The sequence below is a fragment of the Heptranchias perlo genome, chromosome 14 (assembly GCF_035084215.1).
Source record: "Heptranchias perlo isolate sHepPer1 chromosome 14, sHepPer1.hap1, whole genome shotgun sequence".
Classification (NCBI taxonomy): domain Eukaryota; kingdom Metazoa; phylum Chordata; class Chondrichthyes; order Hexanchiformes; family Hexanchidae; genus Heptranchias; species Heptranchias perlo.
Genome location: NC_090338.1, coordinates 8608953 through 8626149, shown reverse-complemented (window position 1 = coordinate 8626149; position 17197 = coordinate 8608953). Strand labels below are relative to the sequence as shown.

General features: G+C 41.6%; 1 protein-coding gene across 1 annotated transcript; it reads right to left on the bottom strand.

Moving 5' to 3' along the window:
- Positions 1 to 12724: 12724 nt before the first annotated feature.
- LOC137332303 (protocadherin-10-like) lies at positions 12725 to 15653 on the bottom strand. The gene has a single exon (XM_067996014.1). The coding sequence runs from the start codon at positions 15466 to 15468 to the stop codon at positions 13075 to 13077; it is 2394 nt and encodes a 797-aa protein (XP_067852115.1). The 5' UTR covers positions 15469 to 15653; the 3' UTR covers positions 12725 to 13074.
- Between the last annotated feature and the right edge of the window lie 1544 nt (positions 15654 to 17197).

The following is a 17197-nucleotide window of genomic DNA, read 5'->3' as shown; positions in this document are numbered from 1 at the left end:
ACTTCAATGACAATTTCTTCAATGCTGACATAAAGCAGAAAACTTTGAAATAACAAAGCTAGACATTTATCACTTCTAAAGATTCAGGTTTTTGACTTATACCCTTTATCTTAAATCTCATCAGTTTCACTTTCTGGGTCCAAAACCACCTCTTATTTTCGATGAAGACACCATCTATTAAATATGATATTTACCAATCCAAATAACATAATAATCCCAATCATTATCGCTACTGTCCTCTCTTTCATCTCTATAACCAGTGAGCAACAATGACATCTGAATATTAATGCCGAAATGAAAGCATAATCAATTGCTCTGCATTCACGTCTCTCTGGGCTCAATAAAATTATAAATGCCTTTTAGTAGACCTTCAATAATTCTTAAAGTATTCTCTGCTAAACTTTAATCATTAAAATATTTCCACTGCAGGCATTGTAAAATTTATATTCTTTGCTACTAAAGTGACACTGTTTTCTGTCCAAAAGTATATCACTCTAACTCAATAAAATATGCTTGTACCAATTCAAACAGCTTGTGTAAACTTCAAACCACAATTTTAATAAATGACTTCAAAATCATGTCTCGGCGTTGCCTGCATTTAACTGGAGTCACAGTGGTCCGTCGGTAGCAGCAGTGCGGCTTTCAGCCAGGCAATGGCCTGAGTGTGAAGGTTGATACGTACAGATTAAATAGAATTAGTTAGCTAGTAATGTAGGGAAATTGTAGCAGTTAATTTAGGTGAAAACACACTTCGGCACAAACATAAAAGTACTGGAGAATTGCAAAGGTTCCACCTCTCAGAAAAAAATGGGGAAAGGGATAAACCCGACAATTGCAAGCCAATCAGCTGAAAGTCGGTGGTGGAGAAACTTTTGGAGACAATAAACCGGGAAAAAATTAATTGGCACATGGAAATATAAATGAAAGAAAACACGGATTTGTTAAAGAAAAATCGCATTTGACCAAATTGATTGAGTTCCTTTATGGAGTAATGGAAAGGGTTGATGAGGGTAGTGCGTTTGGTGTAGTATATATGGACCTTCAAAAGGCATTTGATAAAGTACCACATAATCGACTTATTAGCAAAATTAAAGCCCATGGGATTCAAGGGACTGTGGCAGAGCGGATACAAATTTGGTTAAGGGACAAAAAGCAGAGAGTAGTGGTGAACGGTTGTTTTTCAGACCGGAAGGAAGTACACAGCGCTGTTCACCAGGGGTCACTGTTAGGGACATTGCTCTTTTTGTTATATATTAATGACCTATACCTGGGTAAAGGGGGCATAATTTCTAAGTTGGCAAATGAAACGAAACTCGGAAATGTAGTAAACAATGTGAAGGATAGTTACAGACTTCAGGAGCACAAAGACAGACTGGTGAAATGGGCAAACACCTGGCAGATGAAACTTAATGCGGAGAAGTGTGAAGTGGCACATTTTGGTAGGAAGAATGAGGACAGGCAATATAAACTAAATGATACAATTTTAAAGGGGGTGTGGAAACAGAGAGACCCGGGGATGCACAAGCACTAATTTTTGAAGGTGGCAATAGAAGCTGAGAAGATTGTTAAAAAAGCATATGGGATCTTGGGCATAATTAATAGATGTGGAGATGCCGGTGATGGACTGGGGTTGACAATTGTAAACAATTTTACAACACCAAGTTATAGTCCAGCAATTTTATTTTAAATTCACAAGCTTTCGGAGGCTTCCTCCTTCGTCAGGTGAACGATGTGAAAATGAAATCCTCGAAATGAAATCGCATTTATAATTCACAGAACAATGCTTGGTGAGTTTTTTCAACGGGCAGTTGAAAAAACTGTCTGTACTCACCAAGCATTGTTCTGTGAATTATAAATGCGATTTCATTTCGAGGATTTCATTTTCACATCGTTCACCTGACGAAGGAGGAAGCCTCTGAAAGCTTGTGAATTTAAAATAAAATTGCTGGACTATAACTTGGTGTTGTAAAATTGTTTACAATAATTAATAGAGGCAGAGAGTACAAAAGCAAGAACGTTATCCTAAACCTTAATAAAATACTGGTTAGGCCTCAGCTGGAGTATTATGTTCACTTCTGGCCACCACACTATTTTTTTATTCGTTCATGGGGTGTGGGCGTCGCTTGCCCATCCCTAATTGCCCTTGTGAACGTGGTGGTGAACCGGCTGCTTGAACCGCTGCATCCGTGTGCTGAAGGTACTCCCACAGTGCTGTTAGGAAGGTAGTTCCAGGATTTTGACCCAGTGACGATGAAGAACGGCGATACATTACCAAGTCGGGATTGTGTGTGACTTGGAGGGGAACGTGCAGGTGGTGTTGTTCCCATGTGCTTGCTGCTCTTGTCCTTAAAGGTGGTAGAAGTCGCGGGTTTGTGAGGTGCTGTCGAAGTAGCATTGGCGAGTTGCTGCCGTGCATCCTGTAGATGGTACACATTGCAGTCTCTGTGCACCGATGGTGAAGGGACTGAATGTTTAGGGTGGTGGATGTGGTGCCAATCAAGCGGGCTGCTTTGTCCTGGATGGTGTCGAGCTTCTTGATTGTTGTTGGAGCTGAACTCATCCAGGCAAGTGAAGAGTATTCCATCACACTCCTGACTTGTGTCTTGTAGATGGTGGAAAGGCTTTGGGGATTTAGGAGGAGAGAGTTACTCGCAGCAGAATACCCAGCCTCTGACCTGCTCTTGCAGCCACATTATTTATGTGGCTGGTCCAGTTAAGTTTCTGGTCAATGGTGACTCCCAGGGTGTTGATGGTGGGGAATTCGGCGATGGTAATGCCGTTGAATGTCAAGGGGAGGTAGTTAGACTCTCTCTTGCTGGAGATGGTCACTGCCTGGCACTTGTCTGGCGCAAATGTTGCTTGCCACTCACGAGCTCAAGCCTGGATGTTGTCCAGGTCTTGCTGCATGCGAGCACAGACTGCTTCATTATTTGAAGAGTTGCGAATGAAACTGAACACTGTGCAATCATCAGCGAACATCCCCATTTTGACCTTATGATGGAGGGAAGGTCATTGATGAAGCAGCTGAAGATGTTTGGACCCAGGACACTGCCCTGAGGAACTCATGCATTAATGCCATGGGGCTTAGATGATTGACCTCCAACAACCACTACCATCTTCCTTTGTGCTAGGTATGACTCCAGCCACTGGAGAGTTTTCACCCTGATTCCCATTGACTTCAATTTTACTAGGGATCCTTGGTGCCGCACTCGGTCAAAAGCTGCCTTGATGTCAAGTGTAGTCACTCTCACCTCACCTCTGGAATTCAGCTCTTTTGTCCATGTTTGGACCAAGACTGTAATGAGGTCTGGAGATAAGTGGTCCTGGCAGAACCCAAACTGAGCATTGGTGAGCAGGTTGTTGGTGAGTAAGGGCCGCTTGATAGCACTGTGGACGACATCTTCCATCACTTTGCTGATGATTTAGAGTGGAATGATGGGGCGCTAATTGGCTGGATTGGATTTGTCCTGCTTTTTGTGGACAGGACCTACCTGGTCAATTTTCCACATTGTCCGGTAGATGCCAGTGTTGTAGCTGTACTGGAACTGCTTGGCGAGAGGCGCGTGTAATTCTGAAGCACATGTCTTCAGCACTATAGCTGAAATGTTTTCGGGCTGCATAGACTTTTCTGTATCCAGTGAACTCTGCCTTTTCTTGATATCACGTGGAGTGAATCGAATTGGCTGAAGACTGGCTTCTGTGATGGTGGGGATATCGGGAGGAGGCCGAGATGGATCATCCACTCGCACTTCTGGCAGAAGATGGTTGCAAACGCTTCAGCCTTGTCTTTTGCACTCACGTGCTGGACTCCACCATCATTGAGGATGGGTATGTTTAAAGAGCCTCCTCCTCCGTTAGTTGTTTATTTGTCGACCACCATTCATGACTCGATGTGGCAGGACCACAAAGCTTTGATCTGATCCGTTGTTTGTGGAATCGCTTAGCTCTGTCTGTAGCATGTTGCTTCCACTGTTTAGCATGCATGTTATCCTGAGTTGTAGCTTCACCAGGTTGGCACCTCATTTTTAGATACGCCTGGTGCTGCTCTGGCATGCTCTTCTTCACTCCTCATTGAACCAGGGTTGATCCCCTGGCTTGTTAGTAATAGTAGAGTGAGGTATATGCCGGGCCATGAGTTTACAGATTGTGCTGGAGTACAATTCTGCTGCTGCTGATGGCCCACAGCACCTCATGAATGCCCAGTTTTGAACTGCTAGATCTGTTCTGAATCTATCCTATTTCGCATGGTGGTAGTGCCACACAACATGTTGGATGGTACCCTCAATGCGATGGTGGGACTTTGTCTCCATGAGTACTGTGCGGTGGTCACTCCTACCAATAATGTAATGGACAGATGAATTTGCGACAGCTAGATTGGTGAAAACGAGGGGATGTAGGTTTTTCCCTCGTTTTGGTTAACTCACCACCTGCCGCTGGCCCAGTCTGGAAGTTATTTCCTTCAGGACTCTGCCAGCTCTGTCAGTCCTGGTGCTACCGAGCCACACTTGGTGATGGACATTGAAGTCCGCTACTCAGAGCATATTCTGTGCCCTTGCTACCCTCCGTGCTTCCTCCAAGTGGTGTTCAACATGGAGGAGGACTGATTCATCAGCTGAAAGACGGCGGTAGGTGGTAATTAGCAGGAAGTTTCCTTGCCCATGTTTGACCTGATGCCATGAGATTTCATGGGGTCCAGAGTCAATGCTGAGGACTCACAGGGCCACTCCCTCCTGACTGTATATCACTGTACCGCCACCTCTGGTGGGTCTGTCCTGCTGTTGGGACATGCCATACCCAGGGATGGTGATGGAAGAGTCTGGGACTATGGGACAGCTCTCCCAATTTTGGCACAAGTCCCCAGATGTTAGTCAGGAGGACTTTGCAGAGTCGACTGGGCTTTGTTTGCCTTCGTCGTGTCCAGTGCCTCGTGGTCCGATGCCGGTTGGTCCATCCGGTTTTATTCTTATTCTGACTTTTTTTTAGCGAGATTTTACAACTGAGTGGCTTTCTGGGCCATTTCAGAGGGCAATTAAGAATCAATCACATTGCTGTGGGTCTTGAGTCACATATAGGCCAGACCTGGTAAGGAAGACAGGTTTCCTTCCCTAAAGATCATTAATGAACCAGGTGGGTTTTCGGAAGAATGTCAAGGCCTTAGAGAGGATTCAGAAGAAACTTACTAGAATGGTACCAGGGATGAGGGGCTTCAGATATGTGGAGAGATTGGAGAAGCTGGGTTGTTCTCCTCAGAACAGGGAAGGTTAAGGGGAGATTTGATAGTGGTGTTCAAAATCATGAACGGTTTTGATAGAGTAATACGTAGAATCTGTTTCCAGTGGCAGAAGTGTCGAGAACCAGAGGACACAGTTTTAAGGTGATCAGCAAAAGAGCCAGATGCGAAAAAGGAACCATTTTTTTATGCAGCGAGTTGTATTGATATGGAATGCACTGCCTGAAAGGGTGGTGGCAGCAGGTTCAATAATAACTTTCCAAGGGGAATTAGATAAATACTTGAAGGAAAATAAATACAGGGATTAAGAGCAGAGAAATGGGACTTATTGGACAGCTCTTTCAAACAGCCGACACAGGCAAGATGGACTGAATTGCCTCCTTCTGTGTTGTACCTACTATGATACTATGACACTATGATAGATATATCAGGCTCTGCAGCCGAGTGTGTTAAGATTCTCAGAATGGAATGTTGATTATTGCAGCGCGGCCAGAGTTTCTGGACGACACCTGGGGTGTATGGAAATGGAATAAATCCATTTGAAATGAGTATCAGAAGAGGTAAGACATCAAGGGCTACAGAAAATGGTAATGCCTACTCATGCATGAGGAACACCCGAGTGTAATAAACCTAAAAGACATAATTGACATGTGGACTGAATGATATCAGCTGACTTAGCCACTCAAAAAACTAACATATCAACAGCATGTGGACAGAAGGTAATGACGTATTAAACCCTATAATTAACCGTATAATTATAGGCTACACTGTTGTACTTGAGGAACTCTGTATAATCTGACCCGGAATTACTGTGATGCGGAGATGCCGGTGATGGACTGGGGTGGACAAATGTAAGGAGTCGCACAACACCAGGTTATAGTCCAACAGCTTTATTTGAAATCACAAGATCTCGGAGCTTTGCTCCTTCACCTGACGAAGGAGCAAAGCTCCGAAAGCTTGTGATTTCAAATAAAGCTGTTGGATTATAACCCGGAATTACTGTGAGCGAGGGAAAGAAACCATGTCACTAGGCTTGATAATTATGTATCTGTGAGTATCTTTGACATCGATCTCATGGATACTGCATGTAATGAGTTTTATTATTGTGTTTGTTAATAAAAGTTATTAATCAGACGTTTCGATATTTCTTGGTCGTTGAATCTGCAGTGAGGTGAACGATGGTAAGTATCCCAAAAGCTCAACACTTTGTGCACCGCCTGGATGACAGTTGAATACTTATGCTCAGAAGAGCGCTTGCTTACTCTTAACCTTAATTAAAGATGCTCAAAGAAGGGAAAAGCAGTATGGGCACAGTATTAACGTTAAAATGCATTACAAATGAGTTGAAAGATATGTCAACCCAAGTGAAATCCCCGGAGATATTTTATATTTGGTTTGAGGCACAACTGCAATTACATACAATGCGGTTGGCGCATCCAAGTGAAGGCTTGAGAGACTCTTTTCCCCCAGTTGTCAGGTCGGTTCCTTCACTCCAGTTTCAAATCACATCCGGGATTTACACTCCAACTTTACATGCAGACCCAAGCGGAAATTGCTTGGTATTCATGAAGCACTTGTACTTTTACTCTAAACCTCTACCTCCCAGGTACTACTCACAACATGCAAAACAGCATGGCCGTTGAACGGAACATCTCCCATATCAACAAAGGAAACGCGGATCTATTACAATCATTATTCGATGCGTTCTCATACATTTTAGGTGCTAACGTTCATATGTATTCCACTGTTATTTGTTTATTTCACTGTATTAGAAGATTAGATTTAGAATGAAAATGGAGGCAAGCGAGTAATTTAGATTTAGAATGAAATTTGAATGATAAAACACATGACTTTATTTTATACGCCTGTATGTTTAAGAAAGAGGCTATTAGGTTCTCTATTAAAACACTATGCTGGCCAGAAACACTTGAATTTTAGCTGACCTTGTAGCACTAGCAGTTGAATTTTCCTTTTGATATAAACCATCCCTTGAGAAACATACAAATCTCTTGCGATCACCCACGACCTGAATGTCTATGTGAGAAACAGCATGTCTGCGCCCATCTTATTCAACCAGGAAGTTGAATATGTGTGATATCTTTATTATGGCTCGGTGTCTGCAGGTTGATGAAACAACGAGCTGACATTCTCTGCACAGGAAGGAATGTTGGGGAGAAACATAAACATTGGAAAATAGGAGCATGAGTAGGTCAATCAGCCCCTCGAGGGTATCAAAAATCTATCGATCTCAGATTTCAAATTATTAATTGAGCTGGCAGCTAATGCTATTTGTGGGAGAGTTCCAAATTTCTCGGACTATTTGCGTGAAGAAATGTTTCCTAACATCTCCCTTGAATGGCCTGGCTCTGCTTTTAAGGTTATGTCCCCTTGTCCCAGATACCCCCATCAGCTGAAAAAGTTTGTCTTTATCTACCATATCAATTCCTACAAACTAAGTGGCAAGTAACATTCGAGCCAGACAAGTGCCAGGCAATGACCATCTTCAACAAGAGAGAGTCTAAACACCTCCCCTTGACATTCAACGGCATTACCATCGCCGAATCCCCCACCATCAATATCCTGAGGGTCAGGATTGACCACAAACTTAACTGGATCAGCCACATAAATACTAAGGCTACAAGAGCAGGTCAGAGGCTGGGTATTCTGTGGCGAGTGACTCACCTCCTGACTCTCCAAAGCCTTTCCACCATCTACAAGGCACACGTCAGGAGTGTGATGGATTACTCTCCACTTGCCTAGATGAGTGCAGCTCCAACAACACTCAAGAAGCTCGACACCATCCAGGACAAAGCAGCCAGCTTGATTGGCACCCCATCCACCATCCTAAACATTCACTCCCTTCACCACCAGCGCACTGTAGCTGCAGCGTGTACCATCCACAGGATGCACTGCAGCAACTCGCCAAGGCTTCTTCGACAGCACCTCTCAAACCCGCGACCTCTACTACCTAGAATGACAAGGGCAGCAGGCACATGGGAACAACACCATTTGCACGTTCCTCTCCAAGTTACACACCATCCTGACTTGGAAATATATCGCTGTTCCTTCATCATCGCTGTGTCAAAATCCTGGAACTCCCTACCTAACAGCAATGTGGGAGAACCTTCACCACACGGACTGCAGCGGTTCAAGAAGGTGGCACACCATCACCTTCTCAAGGGCAATTAGGTATGAGCAATAAATGCTGGCCTTGCCAGCGACGCCCACATCCCATGAACGAATTAAAAAAACCTCAACGAAATAGCCCCTTAACCTTCTGTATAGCAGGGAATACAAGCCTAGATTATGTAATCTCTCCTCATAATCTAACCCTTGAAGTCTCGGTTACATTCTGGTGAATCTGTGCTGCACTCCTTCCTAAGGCCAATATATCCTTTCCAAGGTGTGGCGCCCAATATTTTGCACAGTACTCCAGATGTGGTCTAACCATGGCTTTGTAAGGCTGTAGGAAAAGTTCCTCCCCTTTATATTCTAGCGCTTTAGTTATAAGGGCTAACATTCTGTTAACCTTTTTTGATTTTTTTTGTACCTGATTTCCAAATTTCAGTGATCTGTGTACATGGACACCCTAAATCTTTTTCGACCTCCACTGTTCTTAGATTGTCACCATTTAAAAAATGCTCAGATATATCCTTTTGTAATAAAAAATGGATGACCTCACAACTACCTTCATTGGAATCCATCTGCCACAGTTTTGCCCACTCACTTAATCTATCAATGTCTATCTGTAAGTTTATGCTCCCGTCCACACTACTTACTATTCACCATTCTTTCATCTGCAAACTTGGATATTTGGCTCTATATTGTGTTATCTAAGTCATTAATAAATATAGTGAATAGTCGTGGCCCCAAGACAGATCCTCGTGGAACACCACTAGTCATTTCCTTCCAATTCCAATACATACCCATTGTCCCTACTTCTTCTTCGACCGCCTAACCAATGACCAAACCAGGTCAATAATTTGCCTTCAATTCCATGAGATTAATTTGAGCTAACATTCGCTTACCTGAAACCTTATCAAATGCCTTCTGGAAGTCCATATCAAGTACATCCATGGACATTCCCCTGTCTACTACTTTAATTGCTTCCTCAAAAAATTCAATTAGGTTCGTTAGACGTGACCTACCCTTTACAAATCCACGTTGGCTCTCTCTAATCAGATCAAATTTCTCTAAGTGCACAATCACTCTATCCTTAATGATAGATTCCAATAACTTCTCCTCAACAGATGTTAGACTGATCGGTCTATAAATTCCTGGTCACTCTCTCTCACCTTTCTTAAATAATAAAATTACATTCGCAATTTTTCAATCTAAAGGGACAGTTCCTGAATCGAGAGAGCTTTGGAAGATTGTGGCTAAAGCATCTGCGTTTTCTTTACCTACTTCCTTTAAAACCTTGGGGTCGAAACAGGTCCTGGGGATTTGTCAGTCCTTAGCGCCATTACTTTTTTCTAATACTGTTACATTGCTTACGTTAACTTTATTGAATTCCATTCCTTGATTCATTATTATATTATACTCTCCCTCCTCTGTGAAGCCTGACCAAATTAATTATTCAACAAGTCTGCCATTTCCTTATTTTTATTTGCAATATTACCAGCATCTGTTTTTAAAGAACCCACGTAACCCTTGACTACCCTTTTGCTTCTAATATAATTTAAAAACGTTTTGTGTTAATCTTGAAAGCCCTCGCAATTTTATTTCGTATTCTCTTTTTGCTGCTCTTGCTATCTTTTTTGTCTTCCTTTGCTGTTCTTGATATCTCTTCCAGTCCCCTGGATTCTTTGCACTGTTGTATGCTCTTTCCTCTGGTTTTCTGTTTTCTCTCACTTCTTTTGTCGACCATGGCTGTTTTATTTGGTAAGTAGAGCTCTTGCCGCTTAGGGGTATATACTGGTGCAGTATTAATCTATTTTTTTTTGGATACATCCCACTGTTCATCTGTAGTTTTACCCAATGACATTTTTAACCAGTTTGCTGTGGTGAGTCTCCGTCTCATGCCGTGATTGAATTCGATAATATTATGATCACTTTTAGATAAATGTTCCCTTTCTGTCAGATTATTAATTAAGTCTGGCTGATTACTCCTTACTAAATCTAATATGACGGCCCTCTTGTTGCTTCTATAACATAATGCTCCAGAAAAACTATCTTGAATGCACTCAAGAATTTCACTACCTTTCTGACTTGAGCTGCTCTGTTCTTCCCAAACTAAATAAAAATTAAAACCTTCTATTCAAACAACTCGGCTTTTGCTACCAGCATCTCTAATCTCTGAACTAATACATTCTGCCACTTCATTGGTGCTATCCGGAGCCCTGTAGACAACGCCCATTATAGTTTTAACTCCTTTCTTATTACTCAATTCTAACCATAGAGTTTCTGCTTATTGCTTTCCCTTACCTATATCCCCTTTTACTAATCTTGTAATAGTAATTTTAATCAATAAGGCTACTCAATCATTCTTCTGTTTAGTTAATAGGCAGGCTATATGTTTTACCTATTTATTTAAGAAAGTTATAGTTCGAATTGCTGAGGCAGAACACCTAATTGTGGGAGGAGAATATACTAATGGAACTGTTAGTTACAAAAACAACCTTACAAGGCTACATCGGCGGATGGAGTGTAGTTGGCTGATAGGAAGTGATATTCTTTCAGTTAGATAGTGGACATCTGTGAAAGGAATATAGCCAAGTACTAAGGAGGTAATACTCCTTGTAGTTCAATCAAGGTCTTGGTTAGTTTTTAAATTTTATTTCACCCTTTTTAGTTTTGTTCCGTAATTGTCCTTCAGCGTATTGATATGATTGTCAAATGTAACAAGAATCACGTAGGCTGTACTTTGCCCGCCTTAAATAGAGGGACAGCTAGCAGCCTAATTGTGAGTCTGTGCACCGGGGATAAGAAAGCAGACAGCTACAGTCAAGGTGGAAAATCTTCTGGTGCATCCCAGATTTGGTAACTATTAATTTGTTAAGTTTGCAGACACAGCTTGTTAGATGAAGCACGTCACTAACCAACTGTAATATTGTATGAATATTACAGTAAGTATTCCTTCGAACAATCTTTTATATTATGAATGTCTAACTGGTATGAGTTGTATTACTGCGGAACTACATGTTAAAAATAAAAGACTAAGTTGTGTGGAGTGATTCGTTGAAGGTTAAAATCTCAAACTAAACCAGAAATAAGGATAAAGCTTAACAACTGTCGCACTGTATATGTGTGGTTACGATAGTTATTGAGATATCATAGGGCCATAAACGTCCACAGCAAATAAGGAGGTAATTGGGCCAAATGCGTCCCTACTGCTTCTTTACCAGATCTATGCAAAATTAATATAATTGTCCTAATCTTCACGAGTAGCCCTCTGCATCAAATATTAATCCACTTTTCCCTTAAAAGCTTGAATGATCTATACCTTAGTTAATTGCTTTAGCAGATAATTCTATATTCTAACCACTCGCAGTGTAATGCTACGTGCTGCACCATCCCTCGGCTTCATTAGTACTGGAAGCGTCTTCGTGGATGTAATCTTTGAAACAATGTTTCCGGTGTGTGAAACGACTTTGTATGATGTGATTAAAGTATTGCGTTCGTGTGAGTATGCTTGATTGCTCCAACATGCATTAATCTCTAGTCAGAAGCTTTTATCACAGTTAATGTACTTTTCTTCTGATTCCAAGATTTTTTATTACCAGCGATTCTCTCCGGCATGTTGTGAAAAAATGAAATCATAGATTCACAGAATTATACAACACAGGAGGCCAATAGGCCCATCCTGCATCTGCCAGCTCGTTGTAAGAGCTATCGAATTAGTTCCATTCCCTTGCTCTTGCCCCATAGCCCTGCAGTTGTTTTATTTTCAATTATGCATCGAATTCTATTTTGAACGTTACAATTGGATCTGCTTCCACCACGCTTTCAATCAGTGCATTCCAGATCATAACAACTCACTGCGTAAAACAAAATCCTTCTCATCTCCCCTCTGGTTCTTCAGCTAATCGCCTTCAATTTGTGTTCTCTGGCTATCAACTCTCCTGTCAGTGGAAAGAAGTTCTCCTTATTTACTCTATCAAAACGCTTCATAATTTTCAACATCTCTATTAAATCCCCCTTAACCTTCACTGCCCTCGGATGAACAAACCCATCCGTCTCTAGTCTCTCCACATACCTGAAGTCCCTCATCCCTAGCACCATTCTAGTCATTCTCCTCTGCAACCTCCGCAAAGCCTTGACATACTTCCTAAAGATTGGTACACAGAATTGGATACACTCCCGCTGAGGCCGAACCAGTGATTGATAAATGTGTAGCAAAAAGTCCTAGCTTTTGTACTCTATGCCTCTGTTTATAACGCCTAGGATTAAGTATGTTTTTTAAACAACGTTTCTGCCACTTTCAATGTAAAGTGGATACGCATAATGGGAGGTACTTTAAAAGAACGGTGTTTACAAAATTAAAAAATAGAATTCTCAATCAAAGGATTTTATTGCGTCATTGTTCCTACGGAAAGTGCTGCTAGGGGATGATGCTTTAAAATTACTGGTGAAAGTTAGTTTCCTGTTTTTTCGGCAAAGGGATGATAAAAACTGGAAAATCGCAAGTTATTTATGGGTAATACAATAGGTATTACTCAGGAAATCACAAATGGGTCAGTTTTTCAACGATATTACGAGCGTTTTCATCACTGCATGCGTCAGCTGCTGCGATAATGATTAACATACAACAAGGTCACACTTGAAATGTAATGCGTTATATATCAGCTCCTCGAGGAAGTACATTACCCATCACTCACACTATAAATTAGCTGTCTAGATTACTACCTCACGCTAGTGTCACCGACACTGACGTTACTTAGAGGTAACGAAGGATGGCAAGCCTTCAGAAACAAAAAATCACTCTTGGATGATTCCGGGGATAAGCGAACCGTGTAATGATAAGTATCAGAAGCAGGGAGCGTCTGATCAGCTCCATAATAATTTAAGGGTTCGTTTGGTGCAGGGCTCCGATGAAAGCCATCATTCGAATTCCTCCGCTTGCAACAATACGTTGTAGGGCTGATGTAACGCACGCTATTTCGGTCTTGTTTACACTTCAGGACGACCAGCAAGATTATGGTTACAAAAAATATGAAGCTTGTTGATCCAAAAATTATTATTAGATATATATTAAGATCCGAGAAATATTCAGCTCGCCTGGGATGGTCTATACGTTCAGAAGGGTTTTCAGTAACATTCGCCGGGATCCGAAAGAGGATTGTGACCGTGCTTGACAGACTGGGCTGTCCATTGTCCTTCACCAAGACCACTACTCTTTGTGTGGTAGTGATTTGTTCCGTAAACCTTCGGGTTGTTCTGATTTCTCCTGAGTAAAGGCCCAGGGTGAAGAGACTCAGGTCAGTGGCCTCAATCAGTTCGTAGGAAAGACGTGCGTTCTGACCGGAATCTCCATCTTTAGCCATTACCTTGGTGAACAAGTAACCTGGATATATTCTGTGGGGCACAATCTCCACTGCCGCTGAATTGTTCCACCTTAACGGTGCAATAATAAGCGGAGCATTGTCGTTTTGATCCAATATAATAATGCTCACCATAGCAGTGCTGCTCAGTGACGGAGATCCAGCATCCTGAGCTTCAACTTTGATCTGGAAATTCTTCACTTGCTCATAGTCAAAGGAGCGCAGCGCATAAATGCTCCCACTTTTTGAGTCAATAGTAAAGTGATCAGGCGCAGGCACGCCTTGTATCTGATTCTCCAGTATAGAATAGGATACGTCTCCATTCATGTCCAAATCAGGATCCAGAGCAGTAACAGAAAAAATGGATGAACCAGGAGTATTGTTCTCCATCAGATACACATTATATAAGGACTGCGTAAATAGCGGAACGTTGTCATTTCTGTCAGAGACAGAAATGACGATGTATTTTTTTGTAGAAAGAGAGGGTGAACCAGCATCCCAGGCTGAAATGGATAAGTTGTACAGTGCAGTCGTTTCCCGATCCAGTATATCACTGGTTACTAACTTATAGTGGTTCTTCAAAGTCGTTTGAAGTTTGAATGGCACATTGATTGGAATCTGACATCGAACGTGCCCGTTCTCCCCAGAATCTCGATCGGTGACACTGAATACAGCGATGAGAGTTCCTGGTGCAGCATCTTCAGGTACCATTTTGGTTACTGATGTCAGCTTTATCTCGGGGGCGTTATCATTAACGTCAATTAATCTTACCAGAACTTTACAATGTCCCACGTTTGGAGCGTTGTCCGCTGCATGGACTTCAAGCTCATAAGCCTGTGATTTTTCAAAATCCAGTAAACCTTGAACTCTCATCTCTCCGGTGTCCGCGTCCAAATTGAACAACTCACGCACCTTTTGTGAAGCGTAATTACTAAAGGAATATTTGAATTCAGCGTTTACTCCTTCGTCTAAATCAGCTGCGTGTAGTTTCATTACCAGGGTACCCTTAGGTGTGTTTTCTAACACACTCGTCGTGTATATTTCATGATCGAATACAGGTGTGTTATCATTAGCGTCCGCTACAGTAATAATAATCTGAGCTGTGCCTGATCTGTGCGGAATCCCACCATCAACAGCCGTCAATATCAGCTCAAAGGATGATTGTTGTTCGCGGTCCAGGGGTTTCTCCAACAACAATACGGCGATTTTGCTCCCATCCTTTCGTGTCTGCATTTTGAGACCGAAGTGCTCATTTGAACTTATCTTGTAGGTGCTGATCGCGTTTGTACCTACGTCCGCGTCGTGCGCGCTCTCGAGAATGAAGCGCGCTCCCGGTCCGACGAACTCAGCGACCTGCATTGTCATTCTACTTTTTGGGAAAATCGGTGAATTATCATTTACGTCTAATATCTCCACTTCAACAGGAAACACTTCGAACGGATTTTCGACTGCTAGCTCCAAAGAAATAGAACAGGTAGAGCTTTCAATGCAAAGCTGCTCCCTGTCGATTCTTTCATTAACAAATAAAATCCCGTTTTCTACATTTACCTCGAAATATTGCTTTCCGTCATCAGAGAGCAGCTGAAACTTCCGAGCTGATAATTCGAGGACGCTTATCCTTAAATCTTCAGCAATATTTCCAATAAAGGCACCAATCTCCAGTTCCTCGGGAATAGAGTAGCGAAATAGTCCGAAAACCGTGTCCGAGACACAAAACAGGAACATAAAATACGCCCCGCTGACTGTATTCGCCATTACTCTGTATATTATTTCATATATATCAGAATTTCTGACAATCGTTTCAACCGCCGCTTTATCCCACAATGAACGATGGCCTATCTTGCATCGAAATATCGATATTAAACTGAGAAATGCACAAACGCGACCTGAACGATTCTTCTAAACATGGCTGCTCCGCGTAAACGCAGGCACTGTGTTCCTTTCCCTTCGATTCTGGTCTGCATTTGATGAGGAGGGTGGGGATAGATCTCTCACAGCGTCACAGCTCCTTATTGGTAGACAGCGACACAAAGAGCTTCAACCAATAACTGCACCAAGCTTTTCTTAAAGCAAGCTTATTTTTTAAAAAATCATTTACAGACGTGGTAGTATATTTTAAATTGTGCAATAAAAAATTCCTGGCATATATTCTAATCATATTTTTATATTCTTATTTATAAAACAATATGCGTGTATTAAAATTCCATGTGTTGAGATTGGTTATCATAAATAATCATTATTTAATTTCTAGAAAATCAACTTAAAGGCAAGTAAACTTTTACGCATATCGCTGCATAATAGACATCAGTTTATAGGAGTTTATAAACAATATTTGTGAAAAAATAAAGTTTAAAAAAATGAATTAATAATGCAATCTGGAAGTGTCGTGTCTCATTTAATCGATCTTCACAGGTTGAGTCCTCGGAAATTCAATGCCAGCTTCATATTACCAGATGGCATGGTTCAATTCAAAGCGTACAGAAAGAATGGATCTCTGTTGGAGGGTCGTGGCACTTTATGGCCCATGCCGGGAGAAAATGTGCTTCGTAGTAATAGTGCATGAAATGCAAGAAATATATGTCTGTCCAATTTTCCTTTTATGGGTGATCTATTTACATGAACTGCCCCAACAATATTTTACAATTATGTTCGTAAAACGCTTGCTGGATTGGGAGGTTAACATACTTTTCTTTCATATGTGAATCATTAGCTCAAAATCACCCCGGATTCAAGGAATGAAAGTCCATCCCCTTGTATATTTTATCAGCTAAATCTCACTAGAGTCCATAGACGGAAATAACCCACAGCGCAAAACTAGCACTATTCCACGATTTTGCCAGGTTCCCTCAGAAGGGCCACAAGTATGGTATGTGTCGGAAACGAAAATATCGCATTATTCTCATATTTGATGTTGTTATGAGGTCGGGGCTAAGGTCCATGTTTTCGCTAGAACGGAAAGAACTCTGCGGCGATCTCCTTTATACCTCAGCTGGAAGTGCGTAATGTTGGGACCAGTGATTTGGATTGGAAGCTTTCTTCATTGCGCAGTGGAATATTTTACCCTTATGATGTTGAGGATAGCAACTGAGAAAAAATCATGAGCTATGCAGACAGAGCTGCCCTCTGCTGGAAATGCGTGCGCCTTATTGCTTTCTCCGTTTCGAGAACTAATCTTGGTAATAAGATACAAGAAAATGAAAATAAAATTATTTTCAACGTACCTATTGATATTGTGGAAACTAAACAACAGAATGCTGATCGCAAAAGAATGAAACTTTCCGTTCTCCTAATCTTTTTTCGAAAAGAAAAGCACAGGGTTATACATTCAATAATTTCTCACGGCACTATTATACATTGTAAACCAATTGTTTAACCAAAGCCCAACGCTGAATATTACTTTGCATTTAGGAAATAACGGTCACAGAATTAAAATTACTTACAGCAATGTGGACCTAATTATTAGCTTTCTTTATCAACTACTCCT

What these genes read in the sequence shown, in the direction of transcription:
- LOC137332303 (XM_067996014.1), bottom strand. Translation starts at nt 15,468, where the DNA reads ATGGCGAATACAGTCAGCGGGGCGTATTTTATGTTCCTGTTTTGTGTC.